The sequence below is a fragment of the Tursiops truncatus genome, chromosome 15 (assembly GCF_011762595.2).
Source record: "Tursiops truncatus isolate mTurTru1 chromosome 15, mTurTru1.mat.Y, whole genome shotgun sequence".
NCBI lineage: Eukaryota > Metazoa > Chordata > Mammalia > Artiodactyla > Delphinidae > Tursiops > Tursiops truncatus.
This window is the reverse complement of record NC_047048.1, coordinates 19,951,077-19,974,147: the sequence shown is the minus strand read 5'-3', so window position 1 is coordinate 19,974,147 and position 23,071 is coordinate 19,951,077. Positions and strand designations below refer to the sequence as shown.

General features: G+C 42.0%; 1 protein-coding gene across 2 annotated transcripts in view; it reads left to right on the top strand.

The window, feature by feature from the left end:
* Positions 1–23,071, top strand: part of PRKCB (protein kinase C beta) — a 311,539-nt gene that overhangs the window by 116,581 nt on the left and 171,887 nt on the right. For both annotated transcript variants that reach the window (XM_019922044.3, XM_019922043.2), the window contains exon 3: positions 14,761–14,843. In XM_019922044.3, the coding sequence (XP_019777603.1) occupies positions 14,761–14,843 (83 nt within the window). The remainder of the gene's footprint in view (positions 1–14,760; positions 14,844–23,071) is intronic.

The window sequence follows — 23,071 nt, the reverse complement described above, 5'->3', positions numbered from 1 at the left end:
AACCTAGGCTGGTGGGTCAGGAGAACTGGAGGAAATGGCATCTCATCTGAGATCTGAGGGATGACAGGCATTAGAGAAACAAGATGACAGCTTCGGAGAACACAGACAGGGGCTATTTTTGCACTGAGGGAAGTAGGCTGTTTTGAGTGATAATTTGGGGTCAGGTGTGACAGAATTGGTGACTGAAAGTGAGTAGTGAGGGAGAAGCCAAGGGTGGCTCCCAGGATGAATAAGCGGAAACATCAGAAGTGAGGCAGAAGTTTAAACTAAGTAGCATTTAGATTCTCACCAGAGATCTTGATTATTTTCCCCCCTCTGTCAAAAATACAAATGCTGCATTCAGAGGGTTAATGTCAACATAATCCTTATTTTTTTCCTGTGAACACCGATGAACCTCTGAAAACCGGAAAAACCTTGACTCTATTACCTTTAGTTAATTCTTTAAGTTTGGGTTCAGAGGTGAGGTGCTACAGACGTCTAATGTAAAGAACACAAGTGTGTCCCTGAAATAGAACAATAACAACTTTGTTTCCTCAACACACTCGTTTCCAGGGTTGAACTGAATATAAGGTGGATTCAGATGGAGACTAAATTAGTTGAAACACCAAGCATTTTCCTAAAATTCCCTTTTTACTTCCCTTTATGATCTTTGATGATTTATGATGCTATTATTTGAATATTCAAATCCCTTTTTGTAGAGTCTGGGAAGCATAAATAAAAGTAGGGATGGAAACAAGGGACTTCGTTTTTTGTGTATATATCTTCACTGTTACCTGTGCTAAGGTTGTGGTAAAGAAAAATATATCAATATGCTTGGAAAATTTTCAGCTTTACAGATATCAGGTTACTTTATGTGAATTTAAACTTGTCTAATAACAGGGCGAAGGAGAAGGAATGTAAATGTTATTAATTTAAAAAATGGATACTACATGATTTTTTCAAAGACCTTTTGAATGTAACCATCATTTCCTCTAAAGTATATATCTTATCATATTTAATAAATTGTTTTATAAAAGCAGCAACAACAGAAATGAGGCAGAAGAACAAGGACTTGGTTTGGGGCAACTTCAGTCTGAGATCCAAATCGTGGTGCTGAGCAAGTAGGGGAGAGCTCTTGGCCGAGAGGTGCAAATTTGGGAGTCACCAGCATGAACAGATTTTTAAGTCTGTAGATTGACAAGATGGCCTGGGGAGAGAGTGTCCACAGGGAAGAGACCAGCACCTGGGACAGACCTTTAAGGAATTCCAGTAGGTTAAGGGGTAGGGAGAACAGGAGGAGGAGCCAGGAAAAGGGGAAGGGGCCACGGAGGGCAGGGTCGGGAAGTTACAGGGAGGCTGAGTTCCGTGCAGTCTAAAGAACTTTCTAGCGTTAGAGTTGTTCTTAGGAGGTGGAGCAATCCTTGTCCTGGAGGTGTGCAATGAGAAGCTTGGTGACCAGCCCTCAGGGATGTTGTAGAAGCGGGTGATATCAGATGTCTTTGAATTGGCCGGAGTTGTTCGGTTCTTTGTAAGCAATCAAAATTGACTGTAGGTGTCTTAAAAAGCAAGTGGAAAGGTGTGGGTTTCTACATTCACGCAGTGCCAGGCCTTAGAAAGAACAGGGTCCAGAAGAATGGACCCTGAACAGTGGACCCTGGAACAGGGTCCAGGACAGTGGCTCTTGGATCTAGGTGGCAGGAACTAATGGGCTACCTTCACGTGGCAACACTACTGATTCAAGAATCAAATTCAAGCAAGAGTTTGATTGGCTGATCTTGGGTCACATGCCCCCCCACCCCCCACCCCCTTGGCCAGGGCAGAGCTGGGCACCTTGATTGACAGCACCACCAAGACTGCACATCATGGAGCAAGGCTGGTTTCCCAAAGGAAAATCAACATGCCACTTACCAGAATGGAGAATGCATGCTGTGCAGGCAAAACCAACAGATGCCCACTATAATCTCCATGGCCCTGTCTTCGACTGGGTGATACTTGCAATGTTCACATAACAGCCCACCCCTCCTTGCGGAGCTGTTGCTAGTGTTTTGCCTGTTGGAGGATTAAGTTTCTCTGTTTGCTTTTTAGAGTGAGTTAGGGGACTGGGATTGACATGAATTTGTCTCTGGGCTTCAAGCCACTAGCTCTGGAGGCACAATTTGGCAGATATGACTCATGTTATTTCTTGACATGACAGTCAAGAAAAGACTTGGCCTTGTGGCTATGTGGCCCCTCCTTCATGAGCAAGGGTAGGAGCTGGTAGTAGACAGATGGTATAAATCTCTGTTGCATCAGCGAGGTGGGTGTGCCCATCCTACAGGCACTTACTGAAAAGAAGCCCAAGTGACAGGCGCCTGTGGGTAAAGGAGACCTGTCAAATCTTATACCTCCTGGTATTTTCTCTTACCTGAGCAAACTCCTAGGTGAAGCCATCCTCATAGGACTACGATATTTACAGGAATAAGGGTAGGGTGAGACACTGTATCCCGTCTTTCCTCAATCCACCAACACGGACTGATCGAATTGAATGTTCTTAATATCAAGCCCCTAAATAAAAAAGAAAAGAGGTCTATTTACAGGAACCCATGAGACACAGGAGAAAAGAGGGGCCCTCCCTGCCCATCCTCTAACTTCTCACCTTTGCTTTATTAGTCATACGTTCTTTGGTCTCAGGAAACAAAAACCCAATTCAAGTTGCTTTAGACAAGGAGGGACTTGTTGACTTATACAGAAAAGTCAAGGGGTTCTCCCTTCAGGCTTGGTTGAATCCAGGTGCTCATATGTGGTTATCAGATACCTGTTGGCTCTGCTTTTCTCTTTGTTGGCTTCATTCTCAGGAAAGCTTTTCCTTAGTGATAATAAAGATGGCAGATGCAGACTCATTCCCCACCAGCTTAGCAGTACTGCTGGAAAATAAATCTTCTTTCCTAATAAATTCCAGCAAGGGTCCTGAAGTTGATTCTCATTGGGCGCCTTGAGTCACATGCCCATCCCTGAATCCACACTGTGGCCTGGGTCCTATGTCCACCCTGGGAACTGGGCGTGAGGGCATCCTTAGCCAGCTCACAGGAACTGGGGATCAGATGCCCCAAATAGAAGCAGAGAGGATGGATGCTGGTTGGGCGTGTTCACCACACTTGGTTTCGGGACCAGCTCTTCTCCTGGCCTGAGAGCTCTAGGGTGGGATGTAGCTGGTGAATGAAGGGATGTTGATGTTTCCCCTTAGGCCATGGCATTTTGTCTTACTGCCCCCGCCTTTGGGGCCTGATCAAAATGGGGAGGCCAAGGGGTCAAGAGCAGTCTCCATGTGTTATCCAGACAAGCAGGATATTCCCAGCAGCTGTCCTGCCCAGGCCCTTTTCCCCAGGGTTGGTATAGCAGAAGGTGGTGGTGTGGGGCAGCTGTCTTCTCATGGGTTTGTTTACTTCTGAGGCCTGTCCTTTACCTCTCGTTGGCTCCACTGCTTTATCTGGTTCAGTTAAATAAATTTGGTAACATTATAAATGAAAACACTCCTTTCCTGCATTTGCTGACCGCTGCAAGGCTCTTGCTTTTGCTTTTGAGTTCTCTCTGTAGCGCTGGGCTGTTGCTAAACAAATGAAGTTTGTTCCTGCTTCCTCCTCTTTTACAGGAGGCAATCATCATCATCATCACAATTTTGCAAATTCCCTTTAAGGCTGGGTAAATAAATGGTAGCCCCATATGATGGAATAAGATGCAGTTATGGAAACAGGATGAGGTCATTCTCTACATACTGAGATAGAGTGGGCCTCCAGCTGTGCTAGTTGGGGAAAAAGCATGGAGAGTGTGCAGATCAGCAATGCTCTTCAACGTTTGAGTCACCTGTTCCCAGCATCCCCCCAATAACTCAATCTCTTGAGGTGGGACTTGAGCCCTGATATGTTTTGAAAAGTCCAAATGACTCAGTGTGCAGCCAGGGCTGAGAACCAGGGGTATAGAATTGTATCATATGGTTGAAACAAAAAGAACATAGATAAAAAACAAGAAGGAAATAGAGAATTATACTACATATATAGGTAGAGACTCACATGTGCTGACACACGTGCAGAGAATATCTCTAGAAGGACAGACAAGAAATAGTTCCCTCCAATAATGGAGTAGAGCAGTGATTCTCAACCATATGCTCATCTGTAATGTTTGAATTTTAAGCCATAAGCATGGTATATAGTTTTAAAAAGAAATCCTCACTGCACACCCAAGGCCGGCCAGGCAGGGCTGTGAGATGATTCTGAGCTCACGCAGCTTGGCTGTGCTGGGGCCAGCCGCCCACAGATGCACACGTACCACCCACCGCCCCGGCCACAGCTGCCTTCCTCTTGACTCAGCCGTGGTGGGTGATTTCTGAGTGAGGGGGTGACCAAAAAAGTCCAATCATTCATTTATTCATTCATTGTTAATGCACTCATTCATATTTTTATTAAGAATTAGATATGGGGCAGGTACCTGCCAAGCACGTGAATCTGGTCTCATCCTCACAACTACATGTGAAGTAGGTGATCTTATCCCCATTCTGTGGTTGGGGATATTTTAGCTCAGAGATAAGAAGTAATCAAGGTGAAAGTATTTGAGTCAGGAAGACCAGCTAAAACAGAGCTTGTAAACCGGCGGGACTCAGATGTTTTTGGATGTTCTGCACAGAGCTTAAAAAAATTCCCATCTGGCAACACCGGACTAGCGCTCACAGGGCCACTGTTGAATGGAATTGAGTATCCCAGGGATGGACGTGTGCTCTCTAGTTCATCCCATCCACCCATCCCTGCTGTATTACACCAGGCTGGCTTCACTTAGTCACAAGGCCTGGCCTTTGTAGGCATTTAAGTTTGTAACCCCTGCAATAAAGTAGGTAGGATGAGCCAACCATTATCTGTCCCATGGGGCTCCTGAGCTGAATTATCCTGTGGAATGTGTCATTTCTACTCCAATCTGGCCTTCAGTCTGTTCGCTGGAGAACTGAGCTCTGTGCCTTGAATTTCCTTGTGGCCATCATGGGATGGGCTGTTGGTAGTGATATATTTATGGTAGAAAGGGACAGTCATCCAGACTGGCAGGAGTGTGGGGTAATGGAGTGAGAGGAGATAAGAGTAAAGTTAGACGGTGGCTATATGTGGATGGATGGATGTCAGCCTGCGGTATTTGAACTTTATTCTTTAGGCCAGTGCTGTCCAATAATACTTTCTACGATGAGTGCCCAGTGTGGTAGCTTCTAGCCACATGTGACTATTAAGCACTTGAAATGTGGTTAGTGTGAACGAAGAACTGAATTTTAAATTTCATTTAATTAAGTGCAATTGGCGTAGCCCCATGTCACCTGTGGCTACCATATTGGACAGTGCAACTTTAGATGATAGGCAGCCAGTGAATGTGTTGGGGCAGGGAAATAATATCAAGCTGAGTTTTCACAGGATGAATTTTCCAGGAGTGTGTAGGCTGCAGGGGGTGGAGGGAAGTAGGTAGGAATAATATTGACAGTATTTACTATATGTTAGGCTCTTACTGTGTCCACACACTGTACTAAGATGACCTCATTTAATCCTCACAACAACTCTATGAGAAAAGCACTGTTATTATTTCTATTTTATAGACTAGGAAACCAAGACACAGCAAGGTCAATGGACTTATTCCAGGTCACAGAGCTAACAAATAGTGGTGCCTGGTGTAGCGTCCGGGCAGCTTGGCTGCAGAACTTGGACTGTAAGCCTCTAACCTGGAAGGAAGTAAATAAACCTTCACTGAGAGCTTCCTTTGTGCCCTGATGCTGTGCCTCTGTACACCATGTCTCATTTAGATATCATGGCAATCACATAACATTGGTGGTCTTATCTCCTCTGTGGTTATGGAAACTTTGGCTCATCAATTTCTGGGGAGACCCGTTAAGGTTTCATTGCAAAATTCCACATCTGAGTTACTGAGGGCGGTTAGGGTGGAATCAGTGGGGAGTATACAGGAGGATATGGTATGAAAGATGTTGCGAAGGAAGAATCAGTAGGATTTAGCAATTGATTGGATGGCTGGGGTGAGGAAAGTGGGGGAGGATTTCTTCTGGAACAGTGAGATGAATGACAAACACAAATGCAGCCACGCCATGTGAGTTGAGAGTGTGGGCTCAAGAGAAAGACAAACCTGGTTTCAAATACAAGCATTGCCACCGACTAGCTGGACACCCTTGGGCAAGTCATGGCTCTTTGAGTGTCAGCATCCCTGTCGTTATAACGTGGATCAAAACACCTTCCTCACAGGGCCGTGATGTGGCTCAGGTGAATGGATGTGAAAGCCCTTCCAGACTCAAGTCCATGGCCATGTGAGTCACTCTTCTGAATGTCAGTGAGGCAAGGTGTTAGGTGGAGATGGTTACCAGGCCTTTCTGCCTTCGATCATGGAGATGTTTCCAGAAAGCATGTGGGGGAGCCCCACCTCATCTTGGACACTAGGCAGAATTTCGTGCCAGTGAGTCAGCTTTGACCTGGGAGGAAAGAGGGGGTCCTCCCCGGCCATCGCAAAGCAAACTTGCCATGCTGGTGCCTCCAACTCAACTGCCTCTTTCCACCAAGCGCTTTGTGTGTGTTGTCTCATTTGAGCTTCACAACAGCCTTCTCAGAGTAGGTACTGCTATCATTCCCATGTTGGAGAAGGAGATGGAGGCTCAGAGAGGCATAGTAATAGTAATTGGGTTAGTATTGGCATAGTAATTGAGCTAATGTCCTTCAGTTTATGACTCGTAAAATGAGGGTTCAACCTGAGGTCCATCTGATCCAGAGGCCTGGCCTGTAGCTCTTGCAGATTGTGGATTTCTCTCTCGAGAAACGGCTATTTGGAGGCCTCCTGAGAGAGATGAGAGCTGAGGAGAGTGTTGAGGGTCCTTCTCTTTCTTCTCCCAACACAGACATCTGTAGCTAGTGCTGGGATATCTATCTCAGGTAATTATGGATTCGGGGACAAAGATTGCTTCCCAAAGATGTCAGTTTTCCATTTTAGACCCTGGTGAGAATAGGGTACAAGAGATGGATCCACTCCAAAGAGAGAAAATAAAAATTTAATGACTTCATCTAGTTCTCTTTGGATGCAACAAATAAATTATAATGGCTAGAGTTGAGCATTTGGGAGTGGGTGCAGTATGAGGTAGAGTTGGGGTCCCATTGCTTTCTGGGGCCAGATACTCCAGAGAGGTCTCCTGGGATCAATGAGCTGTTTCTGATCCTTGGCTGGTATATCAGTTTATTATTGCTGGTATAACAAATTACCATGAACTTAATGCCTTAAAATGACACAGATTTATTACCTTATAGTTCTGGAGGTCAAAAGTCTGAAAATGGGTCTCATGAGGCTAAAATCAGGATGTCTGCAGGGCTTCATTCCTTCTGGAGGCTCTAGGGGACAATCTGTTCCTTGCCTTTTCTAGCTTCTAGAAGCCGTCCACATTCCTTGACTTGTGTTCCTTTCCAGCAATGACATCACTCCAGCCTCTGCTTTTATAGTCACACCTCCTTCTCTGACTCTTGAGTCTCCTGCCTCCCTCTAATAAGGACCCTTGTAATTACAATTAATTGGGCCCATCCGCATAATCCAGTATAATTCCCATTCTCAAGATCCTTAATGTAATCACATCTGCAGAGTCTATTGTGCCATGTAAAGTAACATAATCACAAATTCCAGGGATTAGGACGTGGACATCTTTGGTGAGGTTGGGGAAAGATGTTATTCTACCTACAGGCCTGTGACCTTTGTGATTTTACATGTAATACAGGAGGAGTGGAGGACGATAGTACTTGGGACCTTAATCTCATTCTCTGCTGGAGCCAAGTAGCAGTTTCCCCTTTTAAACAGGTCCTGCATGCATTCTCCCATCTGACCCTCAGCCATTTTCATTGCTTATCTGTCCCTTAGGCATTTGAGTTTGAGACCGCCTTGTGTAGTCCTAAGAAAGCATGGCTACGGGTTGGATTCAGAGGGCTGTAGGCTGCAGGCTTTTAACCTCTACAGAGCAAGGAGTTATTGAATAAACTGTGAAGCATCTAGGAATTCTTGGCTCTTACGAGGTACCTGTTTGAAAGTAGGACCTGGTACGTGTTTCAGCAGCTCATTGAATGTTGGCTCTTATTTAAGAAAAGCTAGTTTTATCCTGAATTTGCCAAACAGAAATGTGGGGGTGTTTGTTTGTATCACAAAAGGGTTTAGTTTGTTTCTTTAAATAGCCAGCCCTACTACTTTTCTGTGAAGTGTTTTAGTTAGTGGGAAATGTGATTTGCAGAACTTTTCAGAAGCACGTTGTATGAAGTAAGTACCTGCACTGGAAGGTCATCAACTTTCCAGTCTGTTCCCAGCTTCTCTGTAGAGTATGCTGGAGTATAGCCTAGTCCCTTGGCATATTGAGTCTACCTTGGTAGGGATGGATTGTTTATTGTGTGGCTAATTGGAAGGCTGCCTAAAGAGACCTAGCTGATGACTGGTGTCTTCCTACCCCTGTCTATGGTGGTAGAATGTGGAAAGCCAGCCAGGAGCTACAGCTACCGTAAAGTTGATTGGGCGTTCTTCTTTTTCTGTGGCTGATGATATTCATTCTTTTGTTCATTCATTCACCAAACATTTATTTACATATCAGTTATGTACCAGGAATTGTGGTAGACACTAGGAAACTAGAGGTGAGCCCCCCTCCTTCCGTCAAAGAGAGTATGGATGAATAAGATCATAACTGATATTTTGGATATTTTGAAGAAAGGTTCTAGACTAAGGTAGTTGCTTATAAATGGTGAATGGTGGGCGGGGGGAGGAGAACTTTCCTAGACATCTCTGGGCTAAGGAAGAAATGAAAACCACAGTAATAGGCCACTTAGAAACTTAAAACAGTGATGGCACTAAATATAAAACATAGGATGCAGCCAAAGCTGTGCTTGAAAGGAAAGTTTTTAGCTTTAAAATCTTAAAACTTTTAATGAAGAAGAATGGGAAGAAATTAACTGAACAGTCAATTCAAGAAGCTTTAAAAAGAATAATGAAAAAAAGCAGCAGACATTTGTTGAATACTCATGATACGCTAGGCACAGTTCTGAGCATGGACTAGCTTGTTTAATTCTGACAACACCACTGTAATATGGGTATTATTATTATCACCGTCATTTTTCAGAGAGAAAACTGAAACACAGGGAGCTAAGGTAATGTGCCCAAGTACCATAGTTTACAAATGATGAATGCATCCAAACCTGGCCATTTGACTCCAGATACTCCCCACTAATAAGGAATAAAAGTACAAATACAAATAAAAGAAGTAGGACAAGTGAGAGTAAAACTAACAATCAAGTAGGAAAAAAACAATAGAATTGAGAAATATGTCCATGATTTGCTTCTTTAAAATGAAAGAATAATAAAATAGACAACAAGGAAGATGAACCTCTGGAAAAAATAAAAAGAGAGATTCCCTAACAATACAATGTGAAGAAAGCATGAGAAAGGGCACAGCACCATCTCAGATAAGATGATGCAGTTGAAACACACTGAGAAGAACACTATGGATAATTCCAAAGGAAAATATAAACTCCAAAAGTTAGTTTGAGGAGACAGTGAGGGAGAGGTGAAGCTGGTAAAAGCTCCAAATGGGACAGGACTGTCTGCTGTCATCCCTTTTATTCCACTTTGTTCTGGAAATTCTTGACATGGAAATATAAGGGGAAAAAAAAGAGGCATATCTATCAGGGAGGAGAAGAGAAAAATGTTATTATTGGGGATAATATCATTCTCTACATGGAAAACTCAATGGAAGCAACTGAAAACCCACAAAAACTATTACAGATTTAAAAAATACTTACAAAATAAATACACTGAAAGTTTATTTCTTTCCTATTTGTAAACGATAACCACTTGGAAAACAAAATGCGAAAAGATTTCAAAAATCATAATAGCGTAGAAAAAGGACCTCTCAGATAATACTAAGTGAGAAATTTGTAGAACTATAGAGAAAATTAAGACTTTATTGGGAGACATAAAATAAAATTTTAACAAAGGGACACCCTATTCCTGCTAGAAAGACTCATTGTTATGAAAGTGTTAATTACCAAAGTCCCAATAAATTTTTTTTTCTGGGGGTGGGAAATTTACTAAATATAATTCCAATAAAAATTACATCGGTTTATTTATTTGTTTGTTTATTTATGGCTGTGTTGGGTCTTCGTTGCTGCGTGCAGGCTTTCTATAGTTGCAGCGAGTGGGGGCTACTCTTCATTGTGGTGCAAGGGACTTCTCTTGGCGGTGGCTTCTCTTGTTGCGGAGCACGGGCTCTAGGTGCATGGGCTTCAGTATTTGTGGCATGTGGGCTCTGTAGTTGTGGCTCACGGGCTCTAGAGCACAGGCTCAGTAGTGGTGGCGCACGGGCTTAGTTGCTCCGTGGCCTATGGGATCTTCCCGGACCAGGGCTTGAACCTGTGTCTCCTGCATTGGCAGGTGGATTCTTAACCCCTGCACCAGCAGGGAAGTTCCTCCGTCGGTATTTTTAAAAGCTTGATAAACCGATTCTAAAGTTCACTTGGAACTCTCCGTGACTGCCAAGAAAATGTTGAAAATAAGGATAATGAGGGAGGACTTGCCCAACCAAGATATAACATGTTATAAAGGTACTATAATTAAATCCCATATTGCTTTATTATAAGACAGATCAGTGGAACAGAATAGAAGGCCCAAAGACAGACCCCAGTGTATATAATTATTTAGCATATAATAAAGTTGGCATTTGAGATCAGTGGAGAGGGGATGAATTATTCAGTAAAAGATGCTGGCACAATGGATTACCTATTTGGAAAAAATGGCAAATTAGATTCCCATGTCATTTCAGATAATCAAGAAATTACAGATGATAAAAGAGTTTAAAGTGCAAATCATGCCATATAAAAGTTAAAAAAAATTGTATTTATAGGAATTTGGGTCATATGGGAAGGCCTTTTGAAGTGTAGTTGGATTAAGTTTTCTTTGTCCATTTTTTTCTTTTAGTGGTCTGCAAGTTATATATAATACTTCTATTCTTATTTTTATTCCTAATTGTTAACACACATATTCAAACTTATAATGTCCTAAATGCGGTTTCTCAATACCTATAAACTCCTGAGGAATAAGACAAGACTCTTAGCATATTGCAATTTTATAGTCTTTTTCCCAACCCCATCTCTTATGACTTAAGTCTCTCTTCCCCCGCCCCGCTTTTCTTTTTGTTCTCTCTTTCACCACTGTTTGCTATGCCCCATTCATTCATTTTGTTGTTGTTTTGCGGAGTGTATATTCTCTATTACTTCTTTTGTGGGAAGTAAGTTTTCCAAGTTCTTATATTCTGGAAATGTATTTATTTTGTACTTTCACTTGAATGCTAGGTTGGCTATGTATGGGGTTTTAGGTTCAAATGACTTTTTCTAAACCTTTGAAGACATTGCTCCATTGTATTCTAGAATTCAAAGTTGCAGACAAGAAATCTGGTGTTAAAATTATTTTTGTTCCTTTGTCAGTAATCTTTCTCCTCTTCTCCTCCTGCCACTGCTGGACACGTCCTCACAATGATCTCAGAGCCTTGAAAATCCTCACCATTAGTTGTTCTTTTCATTCATATCTATTGACACTTGATAGTTTCTTTCAATTTAATGACTCAAATTCTTCTTAATCTTTAGAGGACTTCCTTCTATTTTCTTTAATTACACATTCTTTACCGTTCTCTCTGTTCTTTCCTGAGTATCCTTCTATATGGTTGTTAGAATTTTGGGATCTATCCTACAGTTTTGTATCGTTTCTTTTATTTTTTTCTTACTTTTTTGCAGAATTCAGGGAAAATCACTCAATTTAGACTCCAGTGTACTAAGTTCCTCTTTAGCTGTCTCCATTCTATATCAGCCCAACCACTGAGTTTCCAGTTTGGGCAGTCATATTTTTCATTTCCTGACCTTTGTTTTTCTTTGACTCTTCGTTGTGTTTCAAAATGAAAGTGGGCTTATTTTCCCTGATTATATAATTAATACTCATTGTCAACATTTCAAACAATACAGATGTAAGATTGTAAGGAAAAATAATCTGTAGTCATACTGCCCAGAGATAACCATCAGTGGCATTTTTTGGCCACTGCTCATGTATTTCTCTCAGCAGTCACAGATATACAGGCACAGAGAGGGACCACCCCCCCCCCACACACACACAGCACACACTGTTTGACACAAATGTCTTCAGACAAAGCATATATTATTTATAAAATACAGTAAATACTAAAACAGAAAGGGGAGAAAGCAAAGGAGAAAGCAATTGGCCCCTTTGGAACTCTTGTTTTAGACCACGAGCGTTTAAAATGTTTTTATTACAGAAAATATACGTAAAAGTAGAGAGATTAGTATAATGAATCCTTCTGTGTCCATCAGCCAGGGTCAGTAATGACCAGTCGAGACTCATTTTTTTTTCCCATCTATAACCCTCCCCTTTCTATCTCCTTTATGTCACACTGAATTATTTTGAATAGAATCATCTTATCCATAAAGATTATAGGATGTATTCTTAGAGGTAAGTATTCTTTAACAAAAATAATCGTAATACCATTATTACATCAAAAATTATAATTCCCTAATATCAATGATTCTCTCATACCATCAAAAAGTGAATATATCCACTTTTCTGATTGTCTCATAATTTTAAAAAACTATTAGTTTGTTTAAATTAGGATCCAAACGAGGTCTACATATTGCATTTAGTTGATATGTTTCTTAAATCTCTTTGAATGTATGTTTCTCCTCTGCCCTGCTACTTTCCTCTTGCAGTTTTCCATTTTTGTTTGTTTGTTTGTTGTTGTTTTGAGCAGTTTTAGGCATATAGAAAAATTGATTGGAAAATACAGAGTTTCTGTATACTCCCTCAACCCCATTTCCACCCTAGTTCCCCCTATTATTAACATTTGCAAGTGAAATAAATCAAAAAGAGAAAGAGAAATACCATATGAACTCACTTATATCTGGAATCTAAAACAAAAACCAAACCAAACCAAAACTAAAAAGCGAACTTGTAGATACAGAGAACAGATTGGTGGTTGCCAGAGGTGGGGGTGGGGAGTGAGTGAAATGGGTGAAAGTGGTCAAAATAAAAAGGTCTGGGGATGTAATATATAGAGAGTTGATTATAGTTAATAGTACTGTAGTGTATATTTGAAAGTTGCTAAGAGAGTAGATAAAAGATCTTATTACAAGAAAAAAATTATAACTATTTTTGGTGATGGATGGATGTTGACTTACAGTGATGATCATTTTGCTATGGTCATATATATATATATATATATGTATACATATATATATATAGGATCATTATGTTGTACACCTGAAACTAATATAATGTTATATCAATTATATCTCAATTAAAAAAATAAAGACATCTATATTCAATATCCTATGGCAAACCATAATGGAAAAGAATATTAACAAAAAAGAATGTAAAAAAAATGAAATGGCGTGCCTTAGAATCGTTAGGAGTATTAAATGAATTAATATATGTACAGTGCTTGTAAAGAATCTTGCATTAGTGTGGTACATTTGTTACAATTGATGAGCCAATAGTGATACATTGTTATTAATTAAAAGCCATTGTTTATACTAGGGTTTACTTTTTGTTTTATATATTCTCTAAATGCAGCCGTCGCTACAGTATCGTCCAGAAGAGGACAGATGCTCTCCTCTCCTCTTCCAGTTTATTTGTTGAAAAAACATCTTGTAGCTTACCACATTCTTCTGTATTAAAATTTTGTTTTTTCTCACTGTGGTGTCATTTAAAATGCGTCTGTCACTTGTAGTTGCGGTAAATTGGTAGTTGGATGAAGATTCTTGAACTGATTCAGGCGTGATTATTTTGGCAAGAATACTTCACAGGTGGTAGGATTCTTCATAGCACTTTCATCAGCAGGCAGGTAGTGTCTTTTTCTGATGTTGGCAGCATTGATGATTGTTGCCCAGGTCCATTATATCACTAGTGGTAACCTTGAGGTTTCCTGTCCTGTTTTCATTTACTGAGAATGTCCTTTAGAGAGATTCTGAGCATGGTGCCCATCCTCCAGGAGTCCACAGTCTAGAGTTTATAAAAATAGATTTGAACAACAACAAAAAATAGTTTTATTTTGTATGTATTCTCTAATTGTCCCGCCCCCTAAGTAATATAGTCCCCAAATAGTGGAGCGTTTAACGCATACAAATTCAAACATATGTATGTACACATTTGGTTTCAAACTGCTAAAGTAACCATGTAAACATGTAGCCTGTTTCTTCCACTTAGTTGATGGTTGCTCCTGGGTGAGATGCAGGTGTGGGTCCGCCGTTCCTGCTCACTCTTTTTCTACATGCCCTTCACATTATGCATCTCTCTAAGTGTGATTCTAGTGATTAAGTGTACATACTTCATAAGCGTTATGGACCTAAACACAAGCCAACAGCTAGCTTCCTGTGGTGCCCGATCTGAAAAACAACATTCTGTTCCAAAAGTAGTGGAAGATCATACAACTTAAGCGATCTTCACTCAAGTGTAATTTTGAGCATATGTGATCTTTTGAACCCTAGTTAACATTACAAGCGAAGTAATTTGCAAGTTGTAGCATCCGTGTACCCAAGAGTTTGACTTCAATAAAAGACAAGGTGCAGAAGCTGAAGGCATTGTTTATTTTGGTATAAAGCCTTTACTTGTCGGGAAGTCCAGGTTTAACGATTTCTTCCTCTCTTCCCCTCCTTCCCTACTCTCCACTTTCCTTTTCCCCCACTCCTACCCTTATTTTCTCTTTTGCAGTCTGCTGTTTTGTCGTGCACAAGCGGTGCCATGAGTTTGTCACTTTCTCCTGCCCAGGTGCTGACAAGGGTCCAGCCTCCGATGTAAGTAACGGGCCCCGGTCACCTCTCTCTGTCCACAGTCAATGCATCCTTTTGGGTATCTGTGAGTACACTGAGACAGAAAAGTCAGGATGTCATGGTCCTATAGCCTCTGAGACGATTTTCGTTTTAATGGGAAAGAACAAAACAACAAAACATTTTGAGAGGGGTGTGTGACTTCAAGAAACCAGCTAGTTTCCCTACTGTGATTCTGCAAAATGTCTTCATGTTTATGGCTGAGGCATGAGAGTGGTGGGCAGCGGCTAAATTTTTATGGCTACTATAAAAAGGTAGTTAGGATGGTACCTTACAGTGTACTTTTTAGCTCTTTGGTAGGGAATTTTTTCTACTAGGGCCCAAGAATTAGGAAGAAGTGAGCTTATCCTGCTACTGTGTACCCCAGAGTATGATTACTGCTGGTGGGACAAGGGATGCTTCTGGGTAAACCTGGCAATTTTTGTTTTGATCATTATGGATTTATTTTAATATGGATTGGAAAATGTGTCTAGTAATGGTTTTGCATTTATGGTGGGGATAGAAAATTTCCTATCTAGGGAAAGGTAGTTAGGTTAAATAAACAATAAAGAGACTCAAGGAAAATATTAAGTGAATGGCAGCGTGAGTGCTCTAAGGATATGGCAAAGGATATGGTGCAAGTTTACCAAAAGTTTGGGGTACCATGTGGATTGCCTACCCAGCAGCCATTCCTAACCCCCACTCTTTTTCTGGCAGAGGCCACCTCTCATGCTAAAAGCTGAAGATGCCTGATACTTGTTTTCCCAGGCTCCCTTGTAGCTAGTGAGCGAGCACGTGACCCAATTCTGCTCAGTGGGAACTGCAGGGAAGTCTGGGCAGGGCTTCTAGGAAGACTTTCCTTTCTGATAAAGGAAGACACTCCTTACTTTGTTCTGTTGGACATTTTTGTGGGAGGATGTAATGCACAGAGTTGTGGCAACCGTTTGAGTCAATAAGGGAGACACGGCTGACATCGTGAGCATGGCAGGGTGGAAGAGTTGAAGGGATCTGGGTCATCGATGACATTGGTGAGCTGCTGAGCCAACGCTGAGTTCTCTTATGCCCAGACTCTGTATGTGAGATAAGAAGCACCTCTTATTGGTAAAGTCTCATTGTTTGCGTTATTCTTTTCCATGGAGCTGAAACTGTCCTGGACCTTCCACCATGCACACTCTTCCATTGGCCCAGTCATGAACTGCGTTCAGCGTACCCTGTGTGCAGCTGTCACCCCTGGTTCTCTTATTTTGTTCCTGCTTTGGTTCACCTTCCTGGAATTTTCCCCATTGGCTTTGTCTCCCACTGGTCCTGTCCTGGTCCCTTGGACTTGCCAGCTGACCTGAGGTTGCGTGAAGTGGGTGGTGATAACTACCTCTGTTATTGCATATGTTCTTGCTGGCCTTCTGTAAGTGGTCATCTGCCATTTGGCTGCAAATCAGGGGTGTACCACGCACACTCTAGAGCTAATACTGAAGTTGCTTTGCTTGGAGACTGTGGTACTTGGGTTTAAAAACTCCAGGCAACAGAGAACAACCAAAGCCTTCACAGGCTCGTTTGCAGAGACAAAGATGGGACCATTCTTCATGTTCTCTCAGATCACACTCCCTGACCCTTTTAGTGCAATTCCATCTCTTGTCCCCAGGAAAGCAGGCAGGGAAGATTGGGGGGACAGCATGGCTCCATTATGCAAGCTCTGAATGTTCATGCAGACCAAGGCTTGGTACTCAAAGAGCAGCCAAGAGGATGGTGTTTCCCATATCCTGTCTTTATTCATTGACTTTTTATGTTGCCTAAGATAGAAAGAGCTCAAACTGTTTTATGTGAAAAGGGAAATTTTGGTCCCTGAAACTGAAAATCTCCAAGGGTAGACTGGCTTCAGACACAGTGAATCAAGGGGCCGAAATGAGGTCTTCAGGAATCTCTTTCTCCACGTCTTGGCCCAGCCTTCCTCTATCCTGGTTTCTGTTTCAAGAAGATTTTTCTCCTAACAACAGCATGATGGCTGTGGTACCTTTAGTCATAATGTCTTATCAGTGCTGCAGTTCCAGTGACAAGAGCTAAAGTCTCATTGGACCCTGGGTCATATGGAACCAGAGGATGGTTATGCTGATTGGCAGGCCTGGTTACGTGCTTACTCCTGGCGAGGAGGGCCGGTGTGCCTACCCCATGATTTGAGAGTGGGGGAGAGGTGGTCCCTCAGAGGAGAACTAGAGAAGCAGTATTGTGTACTGGTTAAAATCGTAGGCTATGGATGGAGCCTAGACATGTGTAACCTTGGGCAGAGTACTTAACTCCCTTGTGCTTTATATTCCTCAGCTGAAAATGAATAAAACCCTACCATATAACTTTGCTACGAGTATCCACTGTATACATATAAGACAGTGTCTGGTACGTATGTGAAGATGATAATGACAGTGCTAATGAATTACAGTGAATACATGCTGGGCAGACAGCAAGGACAGATGTCTACCAAATATGTCTGAAGAATGAATGGGTCCTCTGCCTGCCACCTGGCAGTTGTCCTTCCTAGGAGTGTGTAGGCGCCGTAAGTTGTAGGAGACCCTGCTCTTTGTGAATGGAGCCATGCAGCCGTTCATTGCCTCGGGCATGGGGAGAGCAGGCAGTACTGCCTGCAGCCAGCATGCATAGGATTTGGCAGCCTACCTGAAATGATTCTATCTCTGGACACAGTTCCAAGGAGGCCGGTTGGCACTGAGGATGATGAATTGGTCCAGACTCCTGAACTGACTTGACTTGGTTCATTGACCTTTTTCTGTCCAGGGGTGGAGACATGATTAGAGATCTGGCCACACCTACTTGCCAACCTGGCCAGGCTCTCTGAGGTATGGAGGAGTGCCTTCCTCCTTTGTGACCTTGGAGGAGCTGGCGTGCAGCAAGCTCATGGAGTAGAAAAGCACGGTCTCCATCCGTGAACAAGGAATGTGCTAGGTTTTGTCCTCTACGTTCTGCTATTCCAAGTCCAGTCTGAGTCAGGGAATATTCTGGATATTAGTAGATCTTTGTGTGGTTGGCATCCTTCTAGATCTCCATCATGGCATATTAGGCTACCTGAGGGAATTTTATGAATCAGGCTTTGTCCCAGTGAACCCAGCTACTGACCCAACCATTCAGTGCCCATGGGAACAGGCAATACATATGGGCACCCACCACTGGGGGACCTCAAAACACAGCAGAGTTCCTGGGTGGTACTTCTGGTCATCTGTAGGCATCTTCCTTGTTCTTGGTCTCATCTGCTTGGAAACGCTCAATCCTGCTGTCTCTTCGACCTCTCAGGGAGACCAAGTCTCTGGCATTGCCGTAAGCATTACATATGGACATTACAGTTACCCAGCACTTAGAGTACTGACCACATACACAGTGTCCTGAGAGATCTTCTCAGAACAAGAAAGAGAGGACTTGTCTCTGAGGGCTGGGACTAGGATGAGTCAAGTGAGGTACTTGTCTTGGGCACAAAATTTAAGGGATTCTTACTTGTGTCTGTGGATGTCTGGTGGCTGGTTGATCTAGGATGGCCCCATTCACATGACTGTCAGTGAGCCGGTTGGTGGCCTGGGTGCCTTGGCTCTCCTCCACATGGCCTCTCATCCTCCAGCTGGCCAGCTCTGCCTTGTTCACATGAGGTTTCAGGGTTCCAAGAGTCCCAGTGCAGCAGTGCTTTTTCAGCCTGTGCATCATGTTTGATAATGTACCACTGGATCAAGTAGTCTCATGGTCAAGCCCAAATTCAAGTGGTAAAGAAATAGACTTCACTCTTCATTGAGGGGAAAGAATCTCTGGTCAAACTACTGAAGGTCCTGTTGACCCAGGGGACCACTGTGGAACAGCATCCCTGGAGGCCATCACACTGGACTTCAGAAAAGACCTGTGGGTCTCACTGTAGTTCAGAGTCACAGATGACCTCAGTAGGAGAACAGACCTCCTCCTATTGCCTGCCCCAGGTCCCTGGCTGACTTAGTGCCCTCCAGCTACAAATGGGACTTGGGCAATTTAAGGATCATGCCCAGAGACAATGGTGGTTAAGAGTGTGGATTCTGAAGTCAGTCATATCTGAGTTCAGGTCCTGACTCTGCCAGTTACTCATGAGGTGACCTTGGGTGTGTCATTTTCCTTCTCTGTGGCTCAGTTTCCTTATCCATAAACTGGGATATTAGTACCAACCACATAGATTTGTTGTAATAAGTTTTAAGAAATCCTTAAAATGAATAAGAGTTAACTACAACCACAACAAAAGGATTAACAGCAAATGGATTAAAGAGTCATTGCATGAAAGTGTTAAGCACAAGGGTCCTTGTAAGCCCCTGGTGCAGGTAGCTGAGGGCATTTCCATTACTCTACTTACCTCCCTAGTCAGGAATATACTGATAATTCTGTCCATGCCTCCACCCAGATCATTCCCTTAGGACGTAATGACTGTTTCCATTTCCATTACTTTATACAAAACCTCAAATTCTGTGGTGCAATGCTGAGAAAAGAACCTAGACTTTGGAGCCAGAAAAAACTCAGTGTCAAAATCCAGTGCTGACGCTTACAGCTCCATTGATCTTGGTAAAATAATTTCAGTTCTGTGACCCTTAGTTTATATCTTTAAAATGGGGAAAATAGTACGTATGCCATAGTTTTTTTTTTTGGTGAGCATTCAATGAGAGTCTGCTTGAACCACGTCCAGAATAGTGTCTGGCACAAAGAAGGCACTCAGTAATTGGTTTCTAAATTATTATTAATCCTTGGAGGAGTCTCTCCTACTCAAGAAGGGGGATGCAGGACCTGCCAAGGAATAATAGGTAATAATAATAGCTGACTTTGCTGAGCAGAGGCTCTGTGCCAGGCAGTACAAAAGTACGAAAGGACTCTTGAGCTGGTTTGTCTGAAGATAATGTCTTCAACATTTTATGGTTTTAGAAATAATAATTTCTTATCATGCATATCAAGGTACTGAATAAAACTCACTGTTATGCCCTGTGTCCTCCTGATTCCATCACTAAATCAGTCAGTGAAAGACACTGGCAGTAATGTTGAGTGTATCCTTTTGTGTTTCTTAATCAAGTCTTATTTTATGAAGAAATATATTAAAAATGATAAATCATGTGTTAGATGTTGAAGATTTAATAAAAGGGAAATAAAAGAAAATTTTAAAAGAATGTTAGATTTATACATTAAAAAGAATATGCATATAAATGCTAATGGGCTTGAAAATCTGGTTGCAATGGATGATTTTCTAGGAAATTTTAAATTGGCAATTTTGTCTCAAGAAGAAATTGAAAACCATAACAGGAGAATAATCAAGAGAGAAATGAGAACATTGCCCAAGAAGCTTTTCTTCTCCCAGAGCTCCAGAATAATAGGCTTCATGGGTAAATTATTTTAAACTTTAGAAGAATGAAGGATTTCTCTTCATTTTATTTTATTTTATTTTGATTTTCATAACAGTGAGCCTTAAAATATCTTTATGTTTCTTTATTTTTGACATGCTTTACTTTTTTATTGAAGTATATTTTGATGTACAATATTATGTAAGTTACAGGTATATAATATAGTGCTTCACAATTTTAAAGGTTATGCTCCATTTATAGTTATTATAAAATATTGACTATATTCCCCTTGTTGTACAATATATCCTTGTGGCTTATTTTATACCTAATCTGTTCATTTTAAATTGTATCAAATTACAGAGAAAAAGTAAACCTTCACAATTTTAAAAATTGAAAATGAGATAAATCCAACTCAAATCAGCACTAGGAAAAGAGATCAGCTCATGGGAAGGACATTGAGAAGGAGTAAGAGCTTCAGGGACAAGGGCCTCAGACACTGGAACTGAGGATCCAATACTTGCAAGATGTTTTCTCATTATCAGCTGTATCAGTTAGCTTTGCTGTGTAACAAACCATTCCAAAGTTTAGTGGCTTCAAACAATAGTCATTTATTATTTCTCATGATTCTGTGGGCTGCTTTGGCCATTCTTCTCATCTGGGTCTCTTCAGCTGATCACTGCTGAGCTCTCTCCTGTGTTTGGTCAGCTAGTGCCTTGGCTGGTGCAGGATCACCTTGGATAGCTTCAGGAACGCGACTGCCACTTGGCAGCCTGTTGTCTGGTACTCTTCATTCCTCCTCCACGTGGTCTCTTTTCCTCCCAGTAGGCAGGTTTAGGCTCTTTCACACACTGGTCTCAGGGTTCCAAGCGCCGCAAGAGAGGGAAATCCCCAAAGCACAGGTGTTTTTCAAGCTTTTATTTGTGTCACAGTGGTTATGGCCAAGAACAGACTCAGAGGTGGAGAAATAGACTTCACCTCTGGATAGGAGGGCCTGCAAAGTCGCAGAGATGCGTACAGGAAGGGGAGATTTGTGGCCATTTTGTAGTCTACCACACTGGCCCTTGCCTGCTGTGCCAGCTGTCTCATTTGTCCTTCCAGATCCTCTTTGCTTTCTCCCTGAGAGACTGACCTGTAAGGGCTGCATCCGTTGGGGTTCCCTTACCCTCTGGCTCAAGGGGAGGGACTGATAGGAGATTGGAGGGTGAGCCCAGGGTATTGATCATGAGGTCTTCTTCGCTTTACTCTTTGAAGGTCGCTGCTCCTCTAAAGGCAGCCATCTCTACACAATTCTCTCCTTTTGGGTTCCAGGAACTACTCTCTTCCCTTGTCCCTTTGCTCTTAATTGCCCCCAGTTACTACATTCTCCCTCATGGTTTCCCAACACCATGCCCACACCTTTCTAAATAGTCCTTTCATGAAACCTGCCTTAAACTCTCTAATTTCAATATGCCATTTGTTTCCTGCTGCGACCCTGACTGATTTGTCCTTGTCTCATTTGTGCCTACTGTAGACAGGACATGTCTGTAAATATATCTGTCAGCCTGGTTGTAGTTGACCCCAGGGAAAGATGGAAACCCTAGAGGAAGAAGTGGCCTTCTTTCTTCCTGCATTCATAATCAGTCTCAGGAAAGGGTTCTGATTGATTGGTCCTCAGTTGTTAAGGGAATGAACTCTTTACAGTTTATCAAGCCTGGATCACGTGGCATCCCTACGGCTCAGAGAGCAAAGTATGTTATAAGAAGAGGGGATGGGAAACTTTGAGGAGCAGACAAGATCAATAGCTGTCACAGTTTATTATTATAAGCCACCTTCACCATGGTAACCAGCATAACCCAATAAAGTTGGCATAAAAAACTAAACTAGGGACTTCCCTGGTGGTCCAGTGGGTAAGCCTCTGTGCTCCCAATGCAGGGGGCCCAGGTTTGATCCCTGGTCGGGGAACTAGATCCCACATGCTGCAACTAAGAGTTCGCATGCTGCAACTAAACAGGCCGCGACGCAGATCCTGCGTGCGGCCACTAGGACCCAGCACAGCCAAATTAATTAATTAATTAATTAAAACAAAACTAAACTATAGTAAACTTAGAGTCTAAATTTAAAGATCCTAAATAAAATATTTAATACTATTTAATTCTTGGCATAGACATATTGGTTCAGATAGACTTCTTTTAGTGTGAAAGAAGCAATCTAGAGATAAAAATAACAAAGAACATTTTGGTCAATATAACAAAATATAAAGACAAAGATAAAAATTAGCCAGCAAGGAACTGTGGAATCTAGAAAGTATACATTTCAGTTTATTTCAGTTACCTAACCCAATGTAAATGGATTGAAATTCTCTACTAAAAGGAAAAGACTTATCAGACTGGATAAATGTATAATTCTAGGCATTGTACAAGAGAAACTTATTAGGTTAAAAATAAAAGAGGCAGGGCTTCCCTGGTGGCACAGTGGTTGAGAGTCTGCCTGCCGATTCAGGGGACACGGGTTCGTGCCCCGGTCCGGGAAGATCCCACATGCTGCAGAGTGGCTGGGCCCGTGAGCCATGGCCGCTGAGCCTGTGCGTCCGGAGCCTGTGCTCCGTAATGGGAGAGGCCACAACAGTGAGAGGCCCGCATACTGCAAAAAAGAAAATAAATAAAAGAGGCAAAGATATACCCCCAAAACACACATAGCATATAAAACAGGGCCTTAATAACAATATCAAAAGAAATAGGACTCAAAGTAAAAAGCATAAACAGGAGGAAGAGGGGAAAGGATTAGACTAATTTACACATTCACCAGTGTGTGTAAATTAGTCTAATCTTTCTCCAGAGAATATTACCAATATGTACCAAAAGTGTTAATGAACTTTTTGGCTTAAGAATTTTTACTAAGGAATTATTTAAG